Below are 27971 nucleotides of genomic sequence, written 5' to 3'. Positions count from 1 at the left end.
AATTTGACTTGGTTTTTGTCAAACTTTTTCGACTTCGAAAACCCATTTGCTATTTTGGATTGGTTTTGTGTTTCTTGAATTGGTTTGGTTCCTAGGAACCATGGCTATGTATGTCAGCAGTGAATGTTTTTCTGCTTTGAGTGAAAGGAGAGTTCCTAGGGTTAGAGCTGTTGCTTCTGAGAATGTGACCGCAGAGGATGATAAGGTGAAATTGGGTGGCTCTAATTTGAAGGTGACAAGGCTTGGGATTGGAGCTTGGTCATGGGGTGACTCCAGTTATTGGAATAACTTCCAGTGGGATGGTAAGGCCATCTCTAACCGAGGGCTGGCCAGAAGGCTCGTTTTAGCCCCTTGGCCTTTCAAGAAATTAATATTTTAATTAATAGTACAGGGCAATATTTGCTTTCATCTCCAACCGAGGGCCAAAGGGCCATATGACTTGTTTTAGCCCTGTTACAAAAAACCGTCTCCAACCGAGGGTTATAGGGCCAAACATAATTTATTATTTAAAACTACAACTTACATTCAAATCGAACGGCTAAGTGACGTCAGCTAGCCATTGGATTTGAATTTTTTTTTTGCTATAAATAGGGTGGATATTGGACTATAATTCACACAACTTTGAATTCAATCTATTTCAATTCAATCTCTTTCAATTCAAGTTTGCAATGAATTCCAACTTTGGATCCTCTTCGGATTCCAACTGGGGGTCCTCATCCAATTACAAATTGGAAGAAAAATGGGCACAAATGAGACGAGAAGATGAGGAGTCTAATGAAGAAGTTCAAGTAAGGCGCAACAAACAAAACAGAGCAGCAGCCATGGCTGTGGCCATGTTGTGTCAGCTAACTGAGGAACAACCTCAATGGGGTGGCTCTGTTGATGGTCGCTCTTACAAACCATAAGACAAAGCAATGAATCATGCCAATCTGATGAATAACTACTTCAACCCCAACTCGGTGTACGCAGAAGAGGATTTCAGACGTCGTTCCCGGATCAGGCGTCATGTCTTCGAGCGTTTGCTTCGTGATGTCCAGCAGGTCAATCCATTCTTTCATGTTGTTAAATGTTGTTTTTATGTTGTATAATTTCTATGTCTGTTAATGTTATTTAATGTTGTTTCATGTTACTTAATTTAATTTAATGTTGTATAATGGCTTAGGAAGTATAGGAAAAAAATAGAATTTCAAAAAAATATGAAACAAATTTTGTAAAATAGAAGTTATAGGAAAAAAATAGAATTTAAAAAAAAATATGAAACAAATTTTGTAAAATAGAAGTTATAGGAAAAAAAATGGAATTTAAAAAAAATATGAAACAAATTTTGTAAAATAGAAGTTATAGGAAAAAAATGGAATTTTAAAAAAATATGAACAAATTTTGTAAAATAGAAGTTATAGAAAAAAAAATAGATTTTAAAAAAAATATGAAACAAATTTTGTAAAATAAAAGTTAAAGAAAAAAATAGAAGTTATAGGAAAAAAATGGAATTTTAAAAAAATATGAACAAATTTTGTAAAATAGAAGTTATAGAAAAAAAAATAGAATTTAAAAAAAATATGAAACAAATTTTGTAAAATAAAAGTTAAAGAAAAAAATAGAAGTTATAGGAAAAAAATGGAATTTTAAAAAAATATGAACAAATTTTGTAAAATAGAAGTTATAGAAAAAAAAAAGAATTTAAAAAAAAATATGAAACAAATTTTGTAAAATAAAAGTTATAGAAAAAAAATAGAAGTTATAGGAAAATTTTTTTGTAAATTAAAAAAAAAAAAACTGTAAAAAAAATTTTAAAAAATTCAAAAGTAACTACTAGTTGACATCAGCTAACCATTGGATTAAAAAATTTGTTTAAGAATTCTTGTCCCTGTCGGATATAACCGACAAGATTAATAACAATGTTGTCGATTATATCCGACAATAATTCTTAAATTTCTGGCCAGCCCGGGACTGGCTAGATTGGGCCAGCCCTTTGGCCATTTGGCTGCTTCAGATTCCGTGGAGCCCACGAGCTCTCTGGCCTAGCCCTTGGTTGGAGACGGTTTTTGGGCTATTTTCGGACCTCTGGATCCTTCGATTGGAGATGGCCTAAGTTGCTGAAATTTCACTTATACTTTATTGAAATGATTAAATAACTAAGAATTTGTTTTTAAATTGGAGAAATTTTGAGCCTTTATTATGTCTTTGTAGACTAACTTATATCATAGCAGACCTCGATGTAACCACATTGGCCAAAGCAGATGTCCTCCTATGCACTCGAGTTTAGATTAGATCAAAGTAGAATATCACTTGGATCAAAAGATAAACTTTTAGCACATAAAGGACTGTTTTTTTAATTTTGCCTCACCTTTTGCACCTTCAATAACAATGTGAACCCATCACCGGCTTCAGATTGAACATGAGAAGTGAGTTGCATTTGTATTATTCATCTTTATGCTAAATTACTCAATTGTGTTTGTGATGGCATTATGTTTGGTAATAACTGCAGACAGGAAGATGAAAGCGGCTAAAGCTGCTTTCGATGTTAGTGTTGATGGTGGAATAACCTTCTTTGATACTGCTGAAGTGTACGGCTCCAGGATGAGAAAAGCGTCTTATAGTTCTTCCATGAAATTTGTTGCAGTCAAAACAAATTCATCGTTATCTAAACTTGCAGGTTTCTTTTGGTGCTGTGAATTATGAAACTCTACTAGAAATGTACATTGTAGGAATTTTTTGTGCTGCATCATTCTTGTTTCAAGTCAACAGAGTACAGCAAATTGTCGTCAGTTTCTGCATTTTGAGAATATTAGTAGACTACTCTGGATTTCGCACAGATTTATCAGGGAAAGGAAACAGAAGGATCCAGGAGTAGAGGTTGATGTCGCAACCAAATTCGCAGCATTGTCGTGAAGGCTGGGCCGTCAAAGTGTCATAGCTGCCCTCAAGGATTCCCTTAATCGCCTTGAACTTTCTTCGATGGAACTGTATCAACTCCATTGGTATGTCCCTTATAAGCCTTTGCTTTTTGTATAAATACTTGTTTCTGCTAAGCTAACTACAAAATCTTATCAAGTGTTTGTGTTATTTTTCAGGCCTGGAATATTGGGAAATGAAGGTTGTTCATAACTTCATATGTAACACCATTTTTTCATTGAATTAATTTGTCCATCTAATATAATTAGGAGGTTACATATAATATTTACATTTTGTTTCTGTAGAGGTGTATTTGGGAAATCAATTTTCAGGGTATCTCGGTGGTCTTGGAGATTCTGTTGAGCAAGGCCTTTGTGACGGCTGTTGGTGTTTCCAACTACAGCAGTATAATTCAATCTTTTATCTATTTATTGTTGGTTAAAATTAGCAGTTCAAATCATGGAAAAAATTTCTATCATAGATGCTCCTAACCAGAACATGACGTATAAAGTTTGTTATTTCAGAAAAGCGATTGCGTAAGGCACACGTAAAACTTCAAAAGAGAGGTATCCCACTAGCATCAAATCAAGTGAATTACAGCCTCATATACAGGGCACCAGAGGAGAATGGAGTGAAGTCTACCTGTGATGAACTTGGGATCACTTTGATTGCCCATTCGCCTATTGCTCAAGGTGAAGTTGGAACCTCGTGTTTTCTTACCATATTCTTATCATTTATCCAGCCATAGCATTTATCGTCATCATCTCTTTGTTTGTTTAGTAGGAGAAAATGTGTTGTCTTTCCTTTAGCTTGATCCAGTTTCTTTTGAGTAAGGAGAAAATGTCTTTGTCCATTCTCATACAGACCTGCTATTTCTCACTAATTATGCTGCAAAATCTTGCTCTTTATGCTATATAGGTCTACTTGTTTTAAACTAATAATGACCTTTGGTTGGAAACTGATCTATTGTGGATGGTAGAATTCTGTCTTGAGATTGGCTAGGCCAAACTTTTTGAACCCAAACTGTGAAGTAATCTTTTGTAGTTGTATGTGGATCGTTTATTGGTTATTTCTTGGTTATATTACAATATCGTTTGTTCTTGTTTTAATATATATATATATATATATATATATATATATATGTACGTATATACACAAATTAGTAGTTGGTATCGATGGCAAAGAAGGGGGCATCTTCGTCAAATCATGTAGCTACATGGAATGCGCACAATATATCTATATTTTGCGATGTTTGCATCAAGGAGGTTGAGGTCGGACATCGTCCGGGCACTCACTTTGACAAAGATGGATATGCAAATATTAGAGCTAACTTCAAGGCAGAGACAGGGTATGATTATGAAAAAAAGCAATTGAAAAACAAGTGGGATGCACTTAAAAATGAGTGGAAGTTGTGGAAAGTGCTAGTTGGTAAAGAAACTGGCCTAGGGTGGAATTCGAGCAAGGGTATCATTGATGCCTCTGAGTAGTGGTGGAATAATAAAATTTAGGTTTGTATATTTATCTTTTGATATGTATTATGATATCATGCAATGTGTATTAACCATATTCTTTCTCACTTGTAGATAAACAAAGAATATGGAAAATTGCGAAAAAAAGGCATTAGTCCTGAGATGGAGGACAAGTTAGATAAGATGTTCTCGAGTACAGTTGCTACCGGTGAACATGCCTGGGCACCTTCATCTGGAGTACTACCACCAGAGTCAAGAGAGGAATCTGGAGGACAAATTGATTCATATGATGAGGAAGAAACTGAGACTATGCAGGATCTAAGGCAAGCAAGTAGGAAGGGAAAAAAAAAGCAGCTAACCAAGGAGAATTGCAAAAAAAGAAGGTTGATAAGAAAGGGAAAAAAATTGGAGGTGCTGCAAAACTTTGTGGTCAAATTGACCGTTTTGTTGAAGCTTATGAAACTAGGAGTTCTGCAAACTTATTGATGAGGTCGCTGCATATAGGTAGTAGTATTCCGGAAGTGTTAGCGGTTGTTGCACAATTGCTTGGTTGTGAGCCACCTAGCGAGTTATGGTTGTTTGCTACATGTTTATTTTGTTCTGCAGAGAAGCGAGATGTGTTTACCACGATGCAAGATCCTGAAGTCTAGCTGACTTGGTTGAAATATATGTTCAACAAAGAACAATAAGAAGCTATAACTATGAATTAGGACATTGTGTGGTTTGTACTTTGCATTAAGACTATGTGTTGAATGTTGCTTGTATTTTGTGTCTATTGAATGTTGGATTATGATTTCTTGTTAAACGTTGGATTGACTTGTTCTTGAATGCCGGATTATGACTTGTGGAATGTTGAATTATGTGTTAGGTTACATGTATATTCAATATGAACACCTCTGATGATGATGTTGAGGAGTTGGATAATGGTCTAATTATATGCGCTGTAGCGAGAGTTGTTGAAACATATTATTTAAAATATGTCCACAAAACTCCATGTATGAATTCTTCCCATACAGTTAATATTTGGTTGATGGAAGTACTACAATGAAATGATGTGCGATGCTGAATGTTTAGGATGAACAAAGATGTCTTTTATAGAGTATCTAATGACTTGCAAACTAATTATGGATTGAAAAGTTCAAGGAAAATGAATGCAACTGAAATATTATGAATGTTCTTGCATATGTTGGGACATGGTGTGAAAAATAGATTAGCTCAAGAGAGATTTCAACATTCTAGTGAAATTGTTGTAGATATTTTGGTGCTATTTTGGATATCGTATGTAAGATGGCAATATATATTATCAAACCGATGGATTCGGAGTTTCATTGCATTCCCCAAGAAATAAGGAGAGATACAAGATACATACCTTATTTTAAGGTAAAGTTTGAAATGTCTTCTAACTTATTTGCAAATTATAAGTGTAGGTTGACGGTTTTCTTCTATGTTATTATTTTTAGGATTGTATTGGTGCCATAGATGGAGTGCATGATGAGGCTTCAATACCACCTCCGGATCAAGTTTCATACATTGGTAGGAAAGGAATACCAACTCAAAATGTTATGGATGCATGTAATTTTGACACGCAATTCACATTTGCTTGTGTCAGATGGGAAAGCACTGCATATGATACAAGGTTTTTCTATCCGTGCTACGAAATCCAAATTTAAACTTTTCTAAGCCTCCAAATGGTAATCTTCATACTTTTATTATAACATTTTACATACTTGCTTTGCATAATTATTACAATACAAAACAAAATTTTCATTTGTCAGGAAAATATTACTTGGTAGATGCGAGGTACCCACAAATGAGAGGTTATTTGGGACCATATAAAGGTGAAAGATATCATCTCCCGGACTTTCGTAGGGGTGCTGAACCAATGGTCATAAAGAGGTATTCAACCACAGACATTCTTCTCTTAGGAGCATCATTGAAAGAACTTTTGGGGTATGGAAGAAAAGATGGGCAATTTTAAGGGATATGTCTAATTACCCGTTCAATAAGCAAGTGAAGATTGTCATTGCTACAATGGCTCTTCATAACTACATAAAGAGGTATTCTGAATGTGATCACCATTTTGATGACTTCATGGACTTTTGTGAAGAAAACGATAGTAGTGATGATGATGATGATGATGATGAATATCAAAATTATCAAGTTGAAGGGTGCACATGAGATAGAGACATTAAGAAATAAAATAGCAACAAGTTTGATGAATGCATCTAATTAGACTAGTTTCAAGTACATTAACAATATTATACTAATGATCTCTGTATAGGAAAGGGGAACAGCAGTGTATCTCCGTTTACAAAGTTAGAAAGAAGGAACAGTGATGTACCAAGTGTCACTCGCTTGACATTTTCCGAAGGCACAAAAGAAGTATTAAGTGACTTGTTCGTACGTTACCCACCCTGTGCTCATGTGGAGGACTTAGAAGTGTCTGGGAAAAGTAGTGATAAGAATGAGAGCGCCCAGATGGAAGAGGGACACGAAGTGTCGCAAGCCCTTGATGACCAAGTAAGAAATTGCAAAGAAGTGGCATCACTTGCTTCTAAAATAAAGAACAACGTTGACTTGTGAAAGGTTCTTCTGATCTCACCGATGTTGTGCCCATATTATCATTCTACACAAATTTGAAGTCATATTTTTCAAAATAGTAGTCTCAGCATGACAAGGTTTTTGTGGCTTTATGCATGCAGATTTTTTAAGACAAGTCCAAGCTTCCAATTATATCCTACAAGGATGTCATTACATCGACAGTTGAATCTCACCAGGATAATTTGAAATTTACATACTTGGTGCTTTAAAAGTTATTCGCTATTTGTAACAAATAAAAGTTAACAGCTATGATCACATTAAGCACGACATTATTTTTACATTCCCTACTTTAAGTTAAATATGTGATAATACCTTACCTGAAAATGATTGGGTCTGTTACTGTTTACTAGAATCTCTGTTTTGCCTACGTCATTTAACCTTCATTTGACTTGAATGTATTTCGTACATAACTTTTTGGGGCTTAATGTTTGTTCTATGTTTGAAAACAGGTAATTCTTGTATCTGGTGAGACTGGGTGCGGAAAGACAACACAGGTTACGATTTCTTTGCTTTGTGTTCTTTATGGTATATTTATCACAATGTGTCCTGAACCTTTGTTTCAAAGGAATTTCATTTCATATCTTTTTCTTCCTATTTAGGCCACTCTCACAAATTTCTCTGTGTCTTAGCAATGATATGCAATGAAGTGTATAGTTGTTTTAGAGCTGCAGTTGTTCATTTACTTTTTTAGTAGGATTTCTGTTGAAATCACTCGAGGAGTAGCAAGATTGGAAAAAAATTGATAGATAAGAAAAGCAACTTAGAGCTTGATAAGTAAGGATGTTTTACCTAAGAGTTGTTGGTCTAGCAGTCAGGTCCTTGGTTTTGCTCCCAAGTGGTCTGGGGTTCGACCCTCTACCACGGTACCCACCTAGAAAATGCTAGAGTTTCTCGCTCCCCAAATGTTGTGGGCGAGGTCGAGGGCCAAGTGATTATTTGGGTTAAAGACTCGGATACCCTAGTTTCAAAAAAGAAAAAAAAAAGAAAAATTAAGGATGTTTTACTGTCTTAAGGCATTTGTGGAGTGCATGTACTGCCCTTGCAAGAAAACCCTATTTGGTTGGTAAGCTGGTCATCTAATAGTGGGATTTATCTTCAGTCATGAATTTGGAGGCAGATTTATCTGGTTTAGAGCACTTTGAGGAACATGAACACCACTGTTAGCAGGATACTTATGAACTTGTAAATTTATATGTGATGAGATACTCGTACCACATAGTTGTGGGTTGAATGCTTAGACACTGATGCATGATATCTGACACACAAAAAAATAAAAAAAGAAAAAAAAACAAAGACACTGATGCATGATAGGTTAAAATCCAAGCTCCTCAATTTCTATATATGGTACAGTAAGCTACATCGAATATATATATATATTTAATGTTCCTGAATCTGGCACGTATTTAATTGTTTGACCTGATTCTGCACTAGACTTTGGTCCTATAACTCATTTTGGATGATTGAATTGAACTTTGAACTTTTTTTGAGAAGATTTTGAACTTTGAACTTTGGATCTTGGATGACACAATCTAGGCATTGTGCCTCATCAGGTGTGCACGTTGATCAAACCCTTTTTTGGTGATGTGGGAATTGCCTTATTTATTAGTGACTGCTAAAGGGGATGGGGTTGATACTAATGTGGAGTTAATTTCTGAACTTTCAATATATGTTAAATGAATATGGAGTATCAAGCTAACATAGTGATGACAGAACAATGTAAACCAGTGGGGGTTGCTTGTTAGAACCATGGGGAGATTTGTAATTGAGTAGGACAAAAGTTTGCTATATTTAGTTAGGATTACAATAGGATTAAAACGGCTCACTTTTAATGTTACAGCCTAGATACTTCTAAACTTGTACTTCTAATATTGAGGCTAAACTATAGGGAACTGTTATTATCACTACAAAAATCTCATTTGGCACTCCAAACTTTCTATAATTAGAAAGAAAAATACACTTGTGAGGAGTGTAAAATGAGATTTTTGGAGTGCTTATAACAGTTCCCAAATTATAATGTTACATGAAAATCTGATACATGCAAGTAGAGTTTGTTGGATAAAGGCAAGACGGCTAGGTAGGTTGTTTTGTGATCAAGGAAACACCTAGTAAATTGCATGGAGGTGAGTGCCTACACTTATGACGTATTTTGGTTGATGTTAACTGTTATAAAACCTGCTCCCATGGGAACATTGGTAGATTTACTTTGCAAACTTCCATCTAAGCCCAGTGCATGTCCCTTTCTGGGGTAAAAATTTATCAAGATTTTGAATGCTTATTTAGTGAAAATATTGATGTGGTTCTTATAGAGCAATTATTAAAAAAAATTTGTAATGATTCAAAAGATGGAGCCATCCTTGTTTTCCTTTCAGGGTGGGATGATATAAATAAGACCCGGGAGAGATTCTTATTGATCCCCATTTCAGAGATTCTTCAAAGTTTCTGATAATAGCTCTACATTCAATGGTTCCATCTTTTGAGCAAAAGAAGGTCTTCAAACGCGCCGCTCAGGGTTGCCGTAAAATTGTTTTTTCGACTAATATGGCTGAAACTGCCATCACCATAGATGATGTTGTTTATGTTATTGATACAGGTCGGATGAAAGAAAAAAAAAATTATGATCCTTATGGTAATGTATCAACTCTTTAATCTTCTTGGGTATCGAAGGCAAATACCAAGCAGCGAGAGGGCCAAGCAAGCCATTGCCAGCCTGGAATCTGTTATCATCTCTATTCTAAACTTCGAGAAGCTTCATTGCCAGAATTTCAGGAGCCTGAGATTAAGAGAATGCCATCGAGGAGAAATGGAGCAGCAGGTTTGTATGTGATGAGAAATGGAGCAGCAAACTTGCGTGACCGGCCAAGTCACAGCGTTGGACACATGTTGATTCGACTTCCAAGACCGCACGCCAGAAGCCTCCTCCGGTTAATTCAACTTCGAGGAAGAAGCGTAGGAATGGCGCCAGGTAAGTGATGATTACAAATGAATCTCAACTGTATGTTGTAGTTTGTTAGATGGGCGGACACTGGCTGCGTAGAAGAAGCCCTAGCAGTGGTGGGTATTGCTGGTGTAGTTTATATGATGTAGTATATGAAGTTGAATCTACAAGCCACTTTGACGTTCCCATTGCTCTCTTATTAGGCGCATCGTCATATATTCTGTCAGCACATTCATCGTTTTAGATCTCCCCAAGTGTATTTCTCCGGGAAATTTATTTTTGACTACATTTCCTGTGAACGATACAAAAAATTGCACAGTTTCGGATCCAAACTCTAGCTTCGGATCCGTTATCCGAAAACGGGCGAAAGCAATGATTTTGGTTTGATTAACAATTCAGATAAGCTTATACCAGTAACAAGCTTGAAGTGAAAATCTTTGTTAAACGTTCGCAAAGTTCAATGCTCCTATAGGATGTTAGAACCAATCAAATATCAATTATATAATTATATAATAATTGCACAGTTTATTTCGAATGACAATTTCATTCCAAAATATGAACAATTAATAAAATTACATATAAAATCACAACAATAATCACTTGCTTGTTTATGGAAGATAGAGACTTGCAGTAGCAATCTCTTAAGACAGAAATTTGCCCCTACACCGATGCAAAAGTTCACGGACGTCTATCTTGTAAGATACAACCATCTAACCTAAATTCTTGCGCTCGAACTTGGATTCTTGATGAATTTACTATGTGTTTTTCTATAAAGGATCAAAAAGAACGATGAAATTGATATGAACGTTTATGATATCACAGCCATATATATATAAAGAGGACTTTCAAAAGGTGTATGGGCGAAGTGGGACTCTCAGTCCCTCACAAGTTCCAACATAGGAGACGTGTTCTTGATATATTTCCCTTTTTATTGAATATGGTCAAATTTTTGTGGTTATCCTCCTCTTTCAACTGTAAAAATGCCTAAACCTACTTCTTGGATTATCTAAAATGCACATGTACATAGATCAGGAACACGTGGAATGTTGCAACAAATTGGGAATAAAAAATGTTTTACCTACCCTATATATCCTTTAGGCAACGACAAGCTTGTCCCATGGTGAGAGATAAAGAGAGGGATTGGTGAAAACCATAGGAGCCAACTGGCAATCTCACTTATTCACTGTAAATAAACAAAACCGAAAACGCAGCGTTAACTTTATGACCAGGTGTGCCAATCATAAGAGAGATTAGTGCGGAAATGCGCCGACCGCATTATTATTGTCGTCTAAACTGAATCTTTTAAATTTTAATCACGTTTAACTCTACCTAGTCATACAGGCCTATCTGAAAAGAAACCAATAAGATTAGGATAAGCTTAGTGACTAAGCTTTGCCCCCATTAGGGTCCATAGCAACATAAAAACAACCCCAATCATGCGGTATTTGCATCCCCTTGGAGATGGCGAAGGTAGAAGGTAAAGGAGGTAGAATTCCAATGTTAATTGCAATGAAAGGCCACCCGGGCACAGGAAAATCCACCCTGGCCCACTCCTTATCCTCCACCCTCAAACTCCCTCTCATCGACAAAGACGACGTGCGCGACAAGCTCCAAGCTCTCCAGTCCCACCACGCCGCCGCTTCCGCCCTGCTCAACGACACGTCCTACAGCGTCGTCTGGCAAATCGCGTCCACGCAGCTCCGCCTGGGCCTCAGCGTCATCATCGACTCGCCCCTCTCCCGTAGGGCCCACCTCGAGCACCTGACCCAGCTGGCGTCGTCGTGCGGGGCCCGCGTGCTGGTCGTGGAGTGTAAGCCTAAGGACGAGGCTGAGTGGCGCCGGAGGCTCGAGCGCCGCGCTGCGGCTGAGGGTGGAGCCGAATGGCACAAGCCGTCCACGTGGAGGGATATGGTGAGGCTGTTGGATGGGTACGGCGGGTGCACGGAATATGATTTGGGCGATGTTCCCAAGGTGGTTGTGGATACGACGGCTGCTGTTGGATTTGAGGAGATTGTATCCAGTGTGCTCGAGTTCATTGAAATGCACAGTTGTCAGCCAATGTCATCTGAACACGAAGGACTAAAACTTATGAATTGGAATAACAATTAGGCTAACAATTACTATGACAATTATATGTAGCATTTATATATCGTCTGCCGTAAGATTATATTCCAAAAACAAATAATGTGTAAATCCCAAGTCCTTCTCTCTCTTTTTTATGTTGATTTTCTTTTCTTTTCTCTTTCTAAATTTATGCTACAACACGTTATTCATAAGTTGAGTCAAAGATTTTGATTATCTTCAATCAGATGAGTATTATGATTCAATCATAAGAGTTTTTATCACGAATGGTCTGACTCATCATTTTGGTCTCTTAATTTGAAAATCAATAAATTTGGTCCCTAACATTTAGTGCCGCACATCGATGCGGTACTTCCGTCAATAACTCGTCAAATTTTTCGTTAAAAAACCGCACTTGACGACTCATGTGGCCTCTTGGTGGAGGGCTTTTACCTTTCCCCTTATACTGTTTGTGGCCTCTTGGTGGAGGGCTTTTACCTTTCCCCTTATACTGTTTCCTCATCCGGTTAGAGAGATCTGAAAAGCTAAAGTTTGGCAAATTAGGAATTTTGGCGAGAGAGAATCAATTCTGCTTTAGATCAGGACTCTCAAATTCTGAAATTCGTCGGGAATCCTTGAAATTTGGTGGACTGCGAGTAAATTTTTGATGAAATGTGAGCATGTTGTAGAAATTTCATAAATTTGGAAAGCCTCCAAAATATAGTGAGTAGTATTTATCTTATTTCCATGATTTATCTATACTTTTGATGGTCCCAATAGTCCTTCACACTTTTGATATGTGGTGGTGAGGTTTGTGTAGCTTGAGATGGTGTGGGGTTAGTGTTGGTGGTGAATATGTTTACTTTTGTCATTTTGTAATAATGATTGTATAGCTTTATTGATATGGAGTTATATGGTTTTGTATTTTTAATGTTTTAGTTTTCATTGTATGGCATAGACTTAGGGTTTTGACCATAAGATGTAGTAAAAGTAATAGACTTAGATTTAGAGAATCAAAAACTAATTGACGATTTTCTTTACTAATGCATTAATAAATCTTTTGCAGCTGATACTAATAACTTCACATATAAAATTTAACATGGAGGTCAAATTCTCAAGAAGGGAACTAAGGGATGACCCTCATAGAATTTCATTCAAGAAAACAAATCATCAGAACCTTAGCTAGCACCAAACAAGCTAATACAAGCTCATCTTCTGTATTCAAACGTTAGCAGTAACCTTCTAATCATCCTTGAAATGTAGTGTGTAATAGCCATACTAATGCAATTTCCAGTTTTTTTTTTTTTTTTAAACACCACATGCAAACTAGTGACCTTCTCATGGGACATACACTCAATCACACATATGTTTAGTTTAACGTGTTTCGCTCAAAGAATCAAATGTGAAAGATCTACCATAAGCTTGCATAAAGATCACAACTCCACAATCATAATTGCAAAACTTAAATCAAGAGGACTTTTATTGGATGTAATGAGGCTTAGGGAGAGGGTTATAGAAATGAAATGATAGGTAAACACAAGTTCCAAGCTACATTGCAAGCAATTCTCTTGTTGAGATTTATAAGAACTCAAGCTCTTCAGCCACTCTACTAATACCTCCAACGACACCCCTAAACTGAAACTTAAAAATACTTTTTGTTTGCGTTGTATACAATTTTTCTTTTTCTTTCTTTTTTTTTCTAACTTTTTTTTTTTTGACTTTTTTTCTTTTTCATAACTAAATACAAACATGAAATACCCCCAGACTTATTCTTTTGCCAAACTCCTTCAAAGTACTTCACAAACATTTCTCATAAGACAATCTCACATTGCTCACTAGCTAGCTTGGAAAGGGTAAGGAAAAATGTGTAAGATATAAGGGTAGACATATCTGGTGATAAGAAATAAAAAGGCTCAATATATACGGCTCAAATTGGCAATCTAATGATGTCATTTTTCTTTAGGAAACATGCTTATTTGGGCCATGGTGATAAACCTAATGCCTCTATCCTTTTCAAGTTCATGCAATCAATGACAAACATTTCGAAAGATCGTTACGAAGTTCTAGAGATGTAAGTCATGTAAGTTCATCATACATGAAAGAATATGAGTATGAAAAATGCACACTTTCAATAGGCTCAAAACTCACATAGGCTGTATATGGTCACTATATTCACATATGAAGCTTTAAGTCATGCTTTAGTTTCACATCAACAAGGCTATGTACTTTTGGTTTTTGAAAAATGATTAAATATGTACAAAACTAACAAGATAATCAGGAATTTCACACAACACATGCTTACTAAGTTCTTGGTCACCCTGGTTCAAAATTCACTCCAATTGTATCATTAGGTCTGGAAACTAACAAAAATCTAATTCAAAACAATAAATAAAACAAGACAATTTTTTGGATTTTCAAATCTTCCGGATTTTTTATTATAAATGTTTTTGGTTTTTTTCGAGTTAACAAAACTAATTAAGAAAACAAAAAGAAACAACACAGACACAAATCAAACCAGTTCTTAGTCGAAGGGATGAAAATTTTCAATTTGGTCAATTTTTCAATCCTTACCCTCAAACCTAAACTAGACATTGTCCCCAATGTCAGAAGACACAATAATGCATAAAATAAAATAAAATAGTACGAAACAAAATAAAGCATTTGGACTAAAAACTTCCCCAATTTGCAGTAAAAGCAAGTGATAACCCCCAAACTTCAATTTTGCAATCAACTTCAAGGGTAGACATAACCAAATGTTCCTCCACATCATGCTCCGCAAAAGACTCGTAATATGGGTTGAGTCTATGCCCATTCACTTTTAACACGTTTCTGGTCTTCGCACTTTGAATTTCCACTTTGATTTCTCGAAGCTTTTGAAGTGTTTGTTCAAGCTCAAGATCTTAGGAAGCTAGGTCAATGCTCTTGGACCTTTGAATATGCATATACTACAAAGAGCACCTGAAATAAAAAAAAAAAAAACAAAAAAATTAACTAAACAAGAAAATAAAACAATAGAAAAATAAGTAATTAGAAATAACAATCCCCGACAACGGCGCCAAAAATTTGATAGGATTAATTGCACACCACAAAGTAGCACACAAATATCCTATTGATTTTCCTTATTAACACTAAGATTTGTCAATTGTAGCATATGAAAATAAGGGTCTTTTCCGTAGAAGATTGTTTTATCTAACTACTTAAAATGTCACAAAAACTGGGCTGCTATCCCTACTGGCCAACCACCGAAAAATAATTATTAGACCAACTTACACTTATCTAAAGTCTACAAAATTTTATATGCAAACACTAGACACACAGAGCTACACTTATACAAATTTTTGGGATTTTTGGAGTTGATTTTCTATTTAAATTAAATCGAACAAAAACAGGACAAAATCAAATTTCAAGTAGCTCGCAAATTAAGAAAAACGAGTTAGGGGAATTGCTATCCACCACCAAATAATCATGCAAACATGTTATGTTTCATTCAAATTCCTTCTATTTCCGAATGAAGATGCTCAAGTTGGCTCAATGTTAGAACTCAACCTATTACTCTTTCTTATGTAGTATGTTAAGAGAATGACATTTTCAACTTAACTTAGTCCCTAACATGCAATCTAGAATGGCGTGTTCATAGATTTAACAAGTAAAAATCATTAAGAACGAAAAGAGTTTGAGTCATCACAAGGCATCGTAAGTACTAGTGTTGTCTTACTTATCCTAGAAATTGATTCACATGTTAATCGCAATTAACAAGTACTACTCTAGAACATATGTAGGTCCTCATTTGACAAGGGCAGGCACACACATATTCATAGCATTAGAATCCTAAATATGCTTACTAAGTATGTATCCGTAGAAAACACATAAAGAATTCATCACTGACATAAGTAGTGAACCAATTTTCATCCATTCATAAAAGTAATTCAAACAAAATGTCATAACAAACTTACAATCATATTCAGGGCTTCAAAACAACCCCTAACTACTAAAAATTTAGTTACACAATTCTCAAATTAAACCAAAAGAAAGACATGAGTTTGAGAAGATAGAATCGAAAGAAATCGAATGAGGCCTCCTCTTCCTTCCTTCCCCCCGCCCCACTGCTACATTGCCTTTTTTCCCTTTTTAACTTGCTGCCCCATTTTCTTTTCCATAACTCACCCACTAATAGCCATTTAGTGATGACAATAAATGAGAGGAAATGGTAAAACAATTGTAACTCTTTGGGTAGACTTTATGCCAATTACTCCCTCTTAATCCTCATCTTTAATTCCATTCCCTTTTATATTTGAATAGGTTTCAGTTGACTTGTTCTTGGCTGCATCAGTTTTGGCTGCTAGATTTATTGGGTTTATTGCTTTCATTGCAATTACAAACTGCTCAGCCTCTTGTGAACCTTTCAGTGTTAAAACGGTCATAACTTCTTCTAGAAAAATGATATTAACAATCTGCGATATTCTCTAGAAAATAGACATCCGTAGCTTTCCAACCATATAAGCCTCATTCTCTAATTCATTATGAGCTGTTCGGTACTGGCTTCCAAAGTCAGCTGATCTGCACAGGCAGTTTTGACGAATTTGTTACTTAAACCCACTCGTGCTATTTTTCTTTTCTTTGCTTGACAAATCCTACAAAACACAAAAACAAAATAAATAGCTCACTATTTTATTCTTAATATAGTCTAATAACATATTAATCTTAATTATTGATGTAAATGTTTGTCTTGTTACTTCCAGTCAACCGTTTGCACCGACCAGTTGCCTTCGTAGCCAACTCCTTGTTCGCTTTCAGATAGAGACAGAGAAAGAGAGGGAGACAGAGAGGGACAGAGAGAAAAAGAGAGAGGAGAGAGAGAGAGTGCGGCTTTTATACCATATTCCCTCAAAATCTCATTGAATTTCAGGGCATCATCTTGAAAGCCCGAAGCTTTTTTTGGTCAAGTCTGAGGTCTTTCAAGCTCTTTGTCAAAAGGGTGTCCTTGTTTGCAATCTTAATCCATTTTTCTCTGAAATTTTCTCAAAATTTTTCGGGGATTTGAATTTTTTACTCATATTTTTTTGTTCACTATTGAAAGTTGGAAGCTTTAGATTTGATGGGTTATGAAGCTCAAGTCTGGATATGGAGGATTCATTGTCTCCAACTGGGTGCCTAGCTTTTTGTAGAATTAGAAATTAATCCTTTTGCTTATTATTATTATTATTATTTTTTGGATTTTGATCAATGTTTCCGCAACTGGGTAATTCCTGGAATTAAGTTTGGACTTTTTGAGAGATTGGGTAATTTTGGTTCAGAATATTTCTCGCTTTTGATAGTTCTGAGCAATTTTACTGTGTTTGGAGAAATTGGGTACGTTTTGATATGATTTCTCCATAGGATTGTGCAGTTTGTGCAGGAGAATCAACCCGATTTCGGGTTCTCTTAATAGGGTGGTTTTGGGGTTCTTGGATCATTTATTCATAGCATTTGTCAAGCTTAGACAGAACTGCATAGATTTTGGAAGCCATGGATAATGTCAATGAACTGTCCCTGAGCTTTTCCTCCCCCTCCTATCTGTCAAATGGGTCCAGTAGTAACCATGTATCTGCCTCTTCCTCGGCCAGTTCTCAACCCGCACCGAGTGTTGAACCTTATTTGAGTCTAAGGAAACTGAGTGATAATCTTGAGAGACTGTTACTTGATCATGAGTATGACTGTAGTGACGCTGAGGTTGTTGTTGAGGGAAACACCGTGGGTGTCAATCGGTGTATATTGGCTTCCCGGAGTCAGTTTTTTCAGGACCTTTTTAGGAAGGGGAGTGATGATGCAAAGAAGGAAGGTAAACCGAGGTATCTCATGTCTGAATTGGTTCCAAACGGCAGGGTTGGCTACGAAGCCTTCAAGGTTTTCTTGAACTATTTGTACACTGGGAAGCTTAATCCATCTCCTGGAGAAGTATCCACGTGTGTTGATGATCGTTGTCCGCATGATGCGTGCGGCCCTGCTATCAGTTACGCTGTGGAATTGATGTATGCTTGTTCCACTTTCCAGATGAAGGAGCTTGTTCAGCTTGTTCAGGTTTGTTCAAGCTTTGATTTCTTGTGTTGCTCTTTTGCGAATGATTGTGTGCCGTGCAAGGTAATTATTTGTGTTCTCTCGTTGTCTGCTTGCAATTTGTTGCAGACTTTTTATACTTACAGCCTGAAAACTTTGCAGACTTTTTGGTATAACTTATTTTACCTCTGCAAGTTTAAGATTTTAACACATTCATATAGCAGGATTTACGGTTTCATCGATCAAATGCCTATATGTCTATTATTACCTGTTGAGTGGCATATTTATTCAAGTCAAGAGTAAGCAAGTATTGTTTATATTAGGTATGCCAACACTAGCCAACGTTTAGGTGGTTTGTGCTGACAATTTCCATCAATTTATGCAGCATCACCTTTCAAACGTTGTTGAGAAAGCGCTTGTTGAAGACATAATCCCAATTCTTGTAGCTGCCTTCCACTGCCAACTGGATCAGCTGCTCTTACACTGCATCCAGATGGTAGCAAGGTCAGATCTTGACAACGTGGCTATAGAGAAAGAGCTTCCGCATAAAGTTTCAAATGATATCAAATTGATCCGTCCCAAGCCTCAGGAAATGGAGCCGGTAGAGGATGAGAGAATCAGGAGTATCCACAAGGCATTAGACTCTGATGACGTTGAACTGGTTGGGCTTCTTCTGAAGGAATCTGGTATTACATTAGATGAGGCTTACGCTCTCCACTATGCTGTTGCATACTGTGATCCTAAGGTTGTTAAGGAGGTTCTTGGTCTAGGCAAGGCTAACCCCAACCTTTGCAATTCCCGAGGGCATACTGCACTTCATGTGGCAGCTAGACGTAAGCTGCCAGCAGTTCTTGTTCCTCTTTTGAAATGGGGAGCCTCTGCCTCGGAAACTACTTCAAATGGTCAAACTCCTGTTGCAATTTGCCGGAGATTGACTAGACCAAAGGATTTTTGGGAGAACACACAGCAGGGACAGGAATCTAACAAAGACCGATTGTGCATCGATCTTCTAGAGAGAGAGATGCAGAGAAACTCAATCTCTGGAAACATGTCAATCATATCGAAGGAGATAGCCGATGATTTGCACGTGAGGCTGGACTATCTAGAAAATAGAGGTGATCATTCTTAATTTGTAGATTAAATCACTCCCTTGGATTACATTCGAGTTCAGGTCATGAATTGTGGAAGTTGTGTTAAGTATAAAGTCAAAATTACTGGCACATTCGCCTGCCTCATTCTTAATGCCATCAAGAAATTTACACTCACTCAGTTTTTTACTCTTGTCATCGAAAAAAATGACTAACAGCTTTCCTAATTTTTCAGTGGCATTTGCGCGGCTGTTGTTTCCTGCTGAGGCCAAGCTTGCTATGGAAATAGCAGATGCTCATTCAACATCAGCGTACACTGGCCTTACAGCATCAAGAGGATCAAGTGGGAACTTACGAGAAGTTGATTTGAATGAAAAGCCCTCTGGACGCACCAAAAGACTCCAAACAAAAATGCAAGCCCTTCTTAATACTGGCATGACCATTTAACCTCCGACATATATCCTGAACCCTCTGATTACATGTTTTCCTAGAAGCGTGTTATGATGTATGTCAAGTTTCAAGCATTGTTTCATGCCTAACCTCTTTGAAAATTATCAAATGCTTTCGTTATTGGTCTCCGTCTAACATCCCCACTGCAATGGCGAAGTTAGTATTACCAAATGCTTTGATTATTTGTTTCGTGATTTATTCTTAACAATCAGTAAGTTATTTGATATGGTGGTGGCAGTGAAAATAGGGCGGCGTTTCTTCCCCAACTGCTCAGAAGTGCTTGATAAGTTTTTGGAGGATGAGTTGGACATGCCGGATTTCATCCTCGAAAAGGGCACTCCCGAAGGGCAAAGAATCAAGAGGATGCGGTTCTTGGAACCTAAAGAAGATGTACAGCAGGCATTTTACAAGGACATAGCTGAACAAAACCGGTCAGCTTTGTGATTCTCGTCATCGTGTTCATCTTCCCTGAAGGAGGGGGTAAATCGCAAGGTTAGGAAATGGTGCTGATTATATATTTTGCAGTAAACAGTGAGAGATTTTGATAAATTTTAAGTTGTATTTTTCCTTCCAAATAGAATGAGATATATGAATCTGTAATTTATAGCTTAAGGTATTGGGATTGTGCTTTATATGTTTGTTCCTCATGTTTTCAGTATGTTCTGATACTTTATAATCTATATGTCATTCTATTTTGCAATTTTTTTTATCTCAATACAATTATGTATAACAGTTATATATACATATATATATATATATATGTTATATAAGAATTTAAAGTCCACCTAGTCTGCATAGGCCCTCGCCGAGGCATTAGGTCCCAGTTCACCGCCCGACTAATGTATAGTGTCTTTATTTAGAACATTGCTATCAACCACACCATGACGAGCACTCCCAATACACATTAATGACTACCACTAATTTGTAAATTGACGGCTATTTACTGCTGTTAAATTTTGTATTTAAATTTTATTATACTTTTAGATCAGCTAAAAAAGAAACTTAACAAATCTTTTTCTTTTGGAACAAACGATATTATCTACACAAAGATATTAGTAAAGAAAAATTAGTATAAAAAATTTACATATTTCAACTTAGAGACCCAACTTTAAGTTGGACTTTGTTTAATAGGGTAAGCTAAAAATTTAGAGATTGAGACCTCAAAATACCATCTAATTAAATATCTAATTAAACATCTAATTCATCTAGGCACCAACTGCTTAGTTAATTTGGAGGGTCCTAAAATGGCCCTTCCATAGGCCACAGGCAATGATGCTAACTTCTTTGCTTTTCCCACATATGCCCTTTTTGTGAAATTGTCATAACCATTTGCTTCAATTGCATCTAGAATCTGCCCGTACAGCAACAAAGATGCCCATACTGGCCATCTACTAGCTGAGTTGAGCTCTGAGACACCCTTCTCAGCCTCATCAAAGAACATCCTAGCTTTCTTTGATGAGGCTGAGACACCCTTCATGAAACTTTGCCACTTGTCAGTCACCTTCCCACGAAAGATGTCATCGTCTGATAGGCCGGCTTGGGCAAGCTCATCTTGTGGGAGATATACTCTTCCTCTCCTAGCACTAAAATGATCAATTCAAAGAGCAAGATTTTAGTTAGATATGATGTGCGATGTTCTCTTGCCAAATAAATGTTTATATTGTCAGATTGTGAATCTCGACAACAATCAAGAAAAGATCAGACTAATCAATGGTTCATACTCACAGTATGGCAACACGAGTTTCTAAACATGTAATGTTTAAAGGGACTCATGTATTATGGGACGAAACTTACTCTTCTCCAACATCTCTGAGAATGTTAGTGAGCTGATTAGCAATTCCAAGGGCCAATGCAGCATTGTAAACGCACTCTGTTGAGGCCTTTGATTCCGGGGATATCCCCATTACCGGAACACTCATCAATCCAACAGTTCCAGCAACATAGTAGCAGTAAAGGTAAAGTTCATCAAAGTTCTGGTATCTTGATTTTCTCAAGTCTAATCTCATTCCTTCTACCATGTCTTTGAAGGGCTGTCAAAATATCAAAATTTGTATGGGGAATCATTCGGTACGTCCAAATTTCGATAGATTAAAGAGAGTTCTAATTAATCTCTGATCTTGAGCATGTGGTATCTATACCTGAATGTCAACAGGGTACTTGGCGACTGTATCAGATAGAGCAGCATCATACATATCGTAAGGCCGGCCTTCGAAGAGATCTGTCAGTCTTTTCTTCCATCTGTCAAGAGCTTTGGGTGTAATGTATGAAGCATTAGGTCCATCCACTAGCTCATCTGTCCTTCTGCACCACACTGCAGAAAAAAAGCAGAACTCTTCATTTAGAATTTACCAAAAGGGATGGTACTAATTCTGGCACAAATTCTGTGACTGCACTAACCATAGATTGCCCAAACAGCTCGTCGCCGCTCCGGTGTCATGAGCAATGTCCCTGAAGAACGCAGAAAGAAGTTGGTAAATACAGTTTCCTTCCCATTCATAAATATCCATTTCAAGTGAAAAATGGAAGCAAAAATAACTCCAAATTGTGCTGCCTACAACAATTGTTAGAAAACCTAAAGTTAAACAACATGGAATGTGAAGAAGCACTGCCTATCCTTAAAGATTTGATAACTTAGAATCTGAATCTTCATTACTTTCATTACATTACCTTAAACAGCTATCTCAACTACAAGGCGAGAAGAGATTTTTCAGTGTGCCGGAAAAATAGCCGGATACATTAAGTGTAATTATACAATTAGTTGGAAACATGAAAAAAAAATAAAAATTCAACCAATTGTATTATGACACTTGTGTACCAGACCGTGTTCCCGACACACTAAATTTTTTTTCCAAAGTGAGACAGACTAGCAACCACTGCAATCCTATCCAAAAGAATACAAAGAACCGTTTTTATTCAGTTACATTTGAGCATCTAATTGCCCTCAAATTTCCTTTTCAATTTCTCCATTTTCCATTACTTAGAATGAAAATTTGAATTAATCAGATTCTTAACTTCCGTGCGTTTAGTAAAACATGATTATTGAAATGATTCCAATTGCCGACTTCTCTTGCGTTACTCGCATACATAGAATCAGAAAAAAGTCGGAATTTCACATTACTATACGCAATCAAATACCTAAAAAAATTTTAAAAAGCGGTCAACTAGATTAACTATATTTCCTTCTCTCTCTTTCCCAGTTCATGACTTTCCAAGTAAGTGTTTAGTGAATGATAATATAAACTACTTCCCAAGACTCACGTGTGAACGTTTCGAAGAAAAAAGCGATTCAAGATGTGCACTCAATTGCCTGGGAAATAAAAAAAAAGAATACAAAATCAAGTGGTCAGTCCACTTTATTAAAACAGTGTAATTAGTATATCCACGAAAATGACGCGATCCCATTAAACAAAAAACCAGAAAATTCAAACTCTCTGACACCTCATAGTTTTTGCATAAAATTATATAATATTAACATAAAAATTGACGTTAAACTGTAAGGCGTCGAAGAGTTTATTGAGAGTTACGCTATGAGAAAGTCTCGTTAGTGTTTCTCAAAACTAAACAGATAAACAGACAGTAAAAGCAGATCCACAGAAACAGACGAAGAGAGAGCAGCAGAAATCCAGAAAAGTCACTTACCTAGGTAAAAAGTCTTGGCATACTCTGCACAGACCTCACCACACCGGTCATACGCCTTATTCAGTAAATCCCAGTTGTTCAAACCTTCAGTAATCCGTTCATCCAAATCCAAAGATTTCTTTTTTACCGTGTTCGGTTCTCTCATTAGAGCAGCCTGCTTCAGCACCACTTCATACACCTTCTCCTCTGAAGATCTGGTTGGATTTGCAACCAGCGATAGTCAAAAATTCCAAACATCTGGTTTCCGGGTAAAATATTTAGAGTTTTTAACAAAACAAAGGGGATGTAGTTATTCTAAAACATAATAAATAAATAAAACAAAAAAAGTAGATTCTTGATAAAAATGTCTGTTTGGATCATATGTTGTTACTTGAATCTCTGCACAACCCTGCTTACAACGATTACGGCCTTTAATTTCAGATCTTACTAGATTGGTTTCCACAGCAGTCAAGTTTGTCTGTGATCCAGGGGTGAAAGAGATTGAGAAGATTGACATTTCTACTATTTATGCATATGCAGGTGCTCTTACAGGAAAGTATACACCTGAAAATCCCCCAACTGGCCCTCGAAGACAGATTTATACTCCTGAATTTCTTTCAAAGGTAAATCATAGTCAATACTTTGAAAGCCCGCTACAGATTAAGTTCCAAATTGTGTTGCTAAAATATTGCGTTTATCTGCAGCTCCAACCTCTGCTGAACCGGATCAAGGAAATAGGAGAAAAGTACAGTAAAACAAACACACAGGTTTGTTGATGCTCTTTTGACTTTAACTAGCTTTTATCTTTTCCATATTAGAAGCCCTAAAGTTTTCATTTATGTGGAAGCATGGCTGAAAATATCCCTAAAAGTACAGTATTTTAGTAGTTAATCCATTTTGGACCCTTTACGAGTATGAAACGCTTCATCGATACCGTTGCAACTTCCAGTTCATGCTGAAAGAAACTCTTTGTTTCACCGTCTTTTATACATGTAGTCCAACTCTTGGTAGTTTCATGTTTTCTATATAAGATCATTAAACTACATATTGATATATCAGGCAAGAATTCTGAAATGCAGAAACAGGTGTTGGGGTATTAAAATGTGTAAATATAGTTTGTTCTCTTTGCTGGGTTTTAATGCGAGTCGGGTTACTGTTGTGAAATCCCGTTCCTGGATTTCACTGTTATAACCAACGTATTTGTATTATTGAGATTTTATATTATTTTTCAGGAATTTATATTAATTTATTTGAATTTAGGTTTTAGTTAAACAAGTTATGAGGGTAGAAGTTTCGAAATTAATTATTTAAATTCCGTAGACCTTTCGAGGTCATAATTTATATTTTTGAATAGTGCTCGATCTCATGAACGCGTAGGTGAAAACCGTACGTGAAAAGAAATTAGAGACGTTTTAGTTGTTGGGAAATAAATGTTTAGAAGTTGCCAAGTAGCAGCAAGGGAGAGGGAAGAAAGGAGAGAGTGCGGGAGAGAAAAGCAGAGGAGCAGCCCAATCAGAGGAGAGAGCAAGGAGGGGAAAGGAAAGAGACCTGAGTTGGGTCATTTTTGACCCGCGAATGATCATTTTTGACCCGGCCATATCTCCTTCATCCGACTTTTGTTTTTGATGATTTTGGTTTCCATGGAAAGCTCTTGATGAGTCCTACATCCGTGTAGTGTTAGATTTCCATTTTTCTTTTCCATTTTCTAGGTCGAAGCCACAAAGTGCCGAGGGTTTTCCTGCGAGTTTTCTCATGTTACGGTGATTTCGACAACGCTTGACGTTGATCACCACCACCAATAAACTCCCTTCATCCCCTGGAGCAAGGCTCAAGCATTGGATGAGGCGTCAGAGTTCGTGTTGGCGATGAATCGAGAAACACCCATTTCTAGGTCTTTCTGCGGGTTCGAGGGCAATTGGAGTTTTTCCCGACCAAATTGGACTTGGCCATAGGTATAAAACTTGCTCCACTTCACTGAGATCTATTTGCTTGTAAAATTTGGTAATTTTTGGAAATAGTTGAATTTTCTGGCGAGTCAGGGCAGCCGACCACCACCCGCGGTGGTGCGTGGCCAGTGGGCCGACGATGTCTTTCTAAGTCCAATTAGATGCCCTGAATTCATAATTGATATCCGTATGAAGTGGTTTGATTGTTTGAACTTAGCTTCATTATGATACATCACTTGATCAAAAGTTGAATCGACGATCCGAATGTTGGATCGTCACCAAACTTGAATGCGTTATAGATTGTAATATTTGAGGATAGCTGGAACTGACAGATCAGGAATCCGGCGTACGGATCTTCCTGAATTGGATTTCTAAGTTAGTTAAATTAATTGTTAACCACCACCTAATTCTAGCAATTGGCAGATATCCAACCGTCGAATCGTGATGAGAGTTTAGTATGTTGTTCTTTGAGCATAATGTGGACCTTAGGAAGTTACAGATCTAGATTATGATGTGCGGATCTTCCGGATTAAATTGCTAGGGTGTAGACCCCACCGTTGATTTTTGTCAACAGGTCTTGAACCATTTGCATTACTAAAATTAGTATTACTAGAGACTCAGTGAAGCTTTGCGGACTTGTCTCGGTGTATTAATATCCTTTGTGGATATGACATGGTTTTATAAATGAGTTTTGTGTTAAAATGTGATTCTTTTATAATTGGTCATCGATCTATTTTTATTAAATGTGATTTGATTCATGGATTCATAATATTTGTGAAAAGTGATTCGAATTGCATATTAAAGTGTTTTGTAAATTGAGGGCTAGTAGGGGACTGTGACCCTACTTGGTTAATCCGCATTGGGGGGTCACTAGTGGTCCTGCTTGGTTAACCCGCATTGGGGGACCATACTATATATGGATCGTGCTTGGTTAATCTGCGTTGGGTGATCACTGCCTAATAGTTCTGTAGGTGTGACTTTGCTTGGTTAATCTGTGTTGGGGGGTCACTACCTACCTGATTATCTTGACCCTGCTTGGTTAATCCGCATTGGGGGCTCACTAGTGGTCCTACTTGGTTAATCTGCATTGGGGGACCATAATATATATGGATACCACTTGGTTAATCTGTGTTAGGCGATCTTTATGGCCATGTATGCTTAGGAGTGATCATGCTTGGTTAATTCGCATTGGGTGATCACTTCCTAACAGCTGTAGGAGTGACTCTGCTTAGTTAATCCGCATTGGGGGGTCACTACCTGCTTGGTTACTTTCTTAGGGGTGGCTCTGCTTGGTTAATCCGCTTTGGGGGGGGGCCACTTCTTGTTTGGTTACTTATGTAGGTTTCAGCCGAACTGCATTCCTCTAGCCCTAGTTTTTAATGTACATATGAGCGATGGTTTTTGAGAATCTTGATGGTTTGAATGGGAAAAGCCGTTGGATGTATGAGTGACTCCTTCAGAGTTGTTAGAGACTTGACTATGTTTTCATATTTACGAATTTATATTTGAGGTTTATAAACAGTGATCAATGGTCTTTCTTTTATTGAATATCACATACTTGTATAATTGTCACTCACCCGTGCTTTGCAGTTTATCCGAGTTCTAGTTGGCCAGTGCACCATTCCCCTGATGTAAGCACTGATTATACATGTGATAGATTTGGGTAGACTACGAGAAACACTAGATATTTTGGATTCCGTTGACTGGTCTGGAATCCTTGCTCTTGTTCATTTCCATAAGGTTAGTTCGACCCTAGATTCGAGTGAGTAAGAATTGCTCACAGTAGATGTTATGTCTATAAATTAGAATTACCATGTTATTACTTGGAATCCAGGCAGGGAATTATGTAGAATTCCTTTATTAAATTTCATGCATTAATATGTGATCTTGTTGCCTGATTAACGTAATTAAATGTGAATATCGTGCCTCCTTGATTCATGGAATTGGTTACTTGAAGTGATTGTGGAATGACGCTGGATATTAGTGTTGTTATTATGATTATTTTAGTTGATCAATGTTCTAAAGAATAATATTGTGCATTGTGAATTCTTTAAGATGTTACATGCTATGAATTGTGATTTTATGTGGGAAACATGATGATTTATGTGATGGATGAGGTGGAAATGTTAAACGTCATGTGGGATTGTTATGTTGGATATCATTGTTATTGTTATGATTAGACTTGTTGATAAATATGGCTAGAGAATATGATTGTGCTTCGTCGTTTGTTCTTTGAAATATTGTATGATATGCATTGTGGTATATTGTTGGGACATAACGATTTATGTGATGAATATTCAAGTGTAGTGAGATAATGAACTACGAATGATTTGATCCCTATTTAGGGTACGTAGACAGTCTAACAGGTAGTCCTAAATTGGTTGATAGCCCAAGGCAACGTTGTGCCAATCCAGGAGCCAAAAATGCAGAACACGCTGCAGAATTTGCAGGTGCACTTGGATGGCGGCTCAACAGTGAAGAAGTAGCCGAATTGCGTGCCTTGGCTACAGAGATAAAGCCTGTTACCGGTTTCCCTGTTGAAAAATTATAAATTCTTACAGAAGCCTCGGGGCTGTAAATTCTTCTATACAAAAATATGTACACACTTCACATCTAATGCAAATTTGACATATCTAATTTAAGAGTGATTGCAGGCTAACCATTGATGTAGCAAATTTGACATATTTCAAATCTATAGCCACACTATAACTAGTAAGCTCAGTCACACTGTCATTGTGGTCTTAGAACAAGTTCATAAGTGTTTCTTCAGATGGAAACGATACGGTCGGAGAACTAACATCAAATGACAGTTCTCTGTTTCCGTCTTCCGATACGAGTAGTTATGACTTACAAGGAAAAAAATAATGTTCGACTT

General features: G+C 36.9%; 2 protein-coding genes, 1 long non-coding RNA gene and 2 pseudogenes across 7 annotated transcripts; 4 read left to right on the top strand and 1 right to left on the bottom strand.

Annotated features, from left to right (window-relative positions):
• The first annotated feature begins 100 nt into the window (after window positions 1–100).
• Window positions 101–27738, top strand: LOC137709093 (putative oxidoreductase At1g06690, chloroplastic; annotated as a pseudogene). Its single transcript, XR_015958419.1, has 10 exons — window positions 101–302; window positions 2489–2589; window positions 2657–2697; window positions 2817–2981; window positions 3075–3097; window positions 3228–3300; window positions 3420–3587; window positions 23691–23773; window positions 23855–23917; window positions 27463–27738. The product of XR_015958419.1 is annotated as a putative oxidoreductase At1g06690, chloroplastic (transcript).
• Window positions 4071–5053, top strand: LOC137709091 (uncharacterized; annotated as a pseudogene).
• LOC148689433 (uncharacterized) lies at window positions 6638–10086 on the top strand. Of its 3 annotated transcripts, none has more exons than XR_015958714.1 (3): window positions 6638–6950; window positions 7415–7459; window positions 9335–10086. It is a non-coding gene; the product is annotated as an uncharacterized LOC148689433 (long non-coding RNA). The 3 variants fall into 3 exon arrangements; XR_015958713.1 differs by having other exon boundaries at window positions 7067–7459; XR_015958712.1 differs by lacking the exon at window positions 6638–6950 and having other exon boundaries at window positions 6983–7459.
• LOC137707583 (BTB/POZ domain and ankyrin repeat-containing protein NPR1) lies at window positions 16669–20232 on the top strand. Of its 2 annotated transcripts, none has more exons than XM_068446485.2 (4): window positions 16669–18018; window positions 18380–19109; window positions 19318–19515; window positions 19771–20232. In XM_068446485.2, exons 1-4 carry the CDS (start codon window positions 17467–17469, stop codon window positions 19974–19976), a joined length of 1686 nt encoding a protein of 561 aa, XP_068302586.2. In that variant the 5' UTR covers window positions 16669–17466; the 3' UTR covers window positions 19977–20232. The 2 variants fall into 2 exon arrangements, 1 of the variants encoding a protein (XP_068302586.2); XR_015958418.1 differs by having other exon boundaries at window positions 16773–18018; window positions 19318–19587; window positions 19771–19898.
• LOC148689432 (phytoene synthase, chloroplastic-like) lies at window positions 20585–23401 on the bottom strand. Its single transcript, XM_088689036.1, has 5 exons — window positions 23172–23401; window positions 21930–21980; window positions 21671–21843; window positions 21327–21562; window positions 20585–21115 (listed from the first exon to the last, which is right to left on the bottom strand). The coding sequence occupies exons 1-5, from the start codon at window positions 23314–23316 to the stop codon at window positions 20734–20736; spliced, it is 987 nt and encodes a 328-aa protein (XP_088545162.1). The 5' UTR covers window positions 23317–23401; the 3' UTR covers window positions 20585–20733.
• Window positions 27739–27971: the final 233 nt, after the last annotated feature.

This window comes from Pyrus communis, chromosome 17 (genome assembly GCF_041283825.1).
Source record: "Pyrus communis isolate YQ-2024b chromosome 17, ASM4128382v1, whole genome shotgun sequence".
NCBI classification, from domain to species: domain Eukaryota; kingdom Viridiplantae; phylum Streptophyta; class Magnoliopsida; order Rosales; family Rosaceae; genus Pyrus; species Pyrus communis.
Note: the sequence above shows the minus strand (reverse complement) of the source record. Positions and strands in the feature narration are given on the sequence as shown.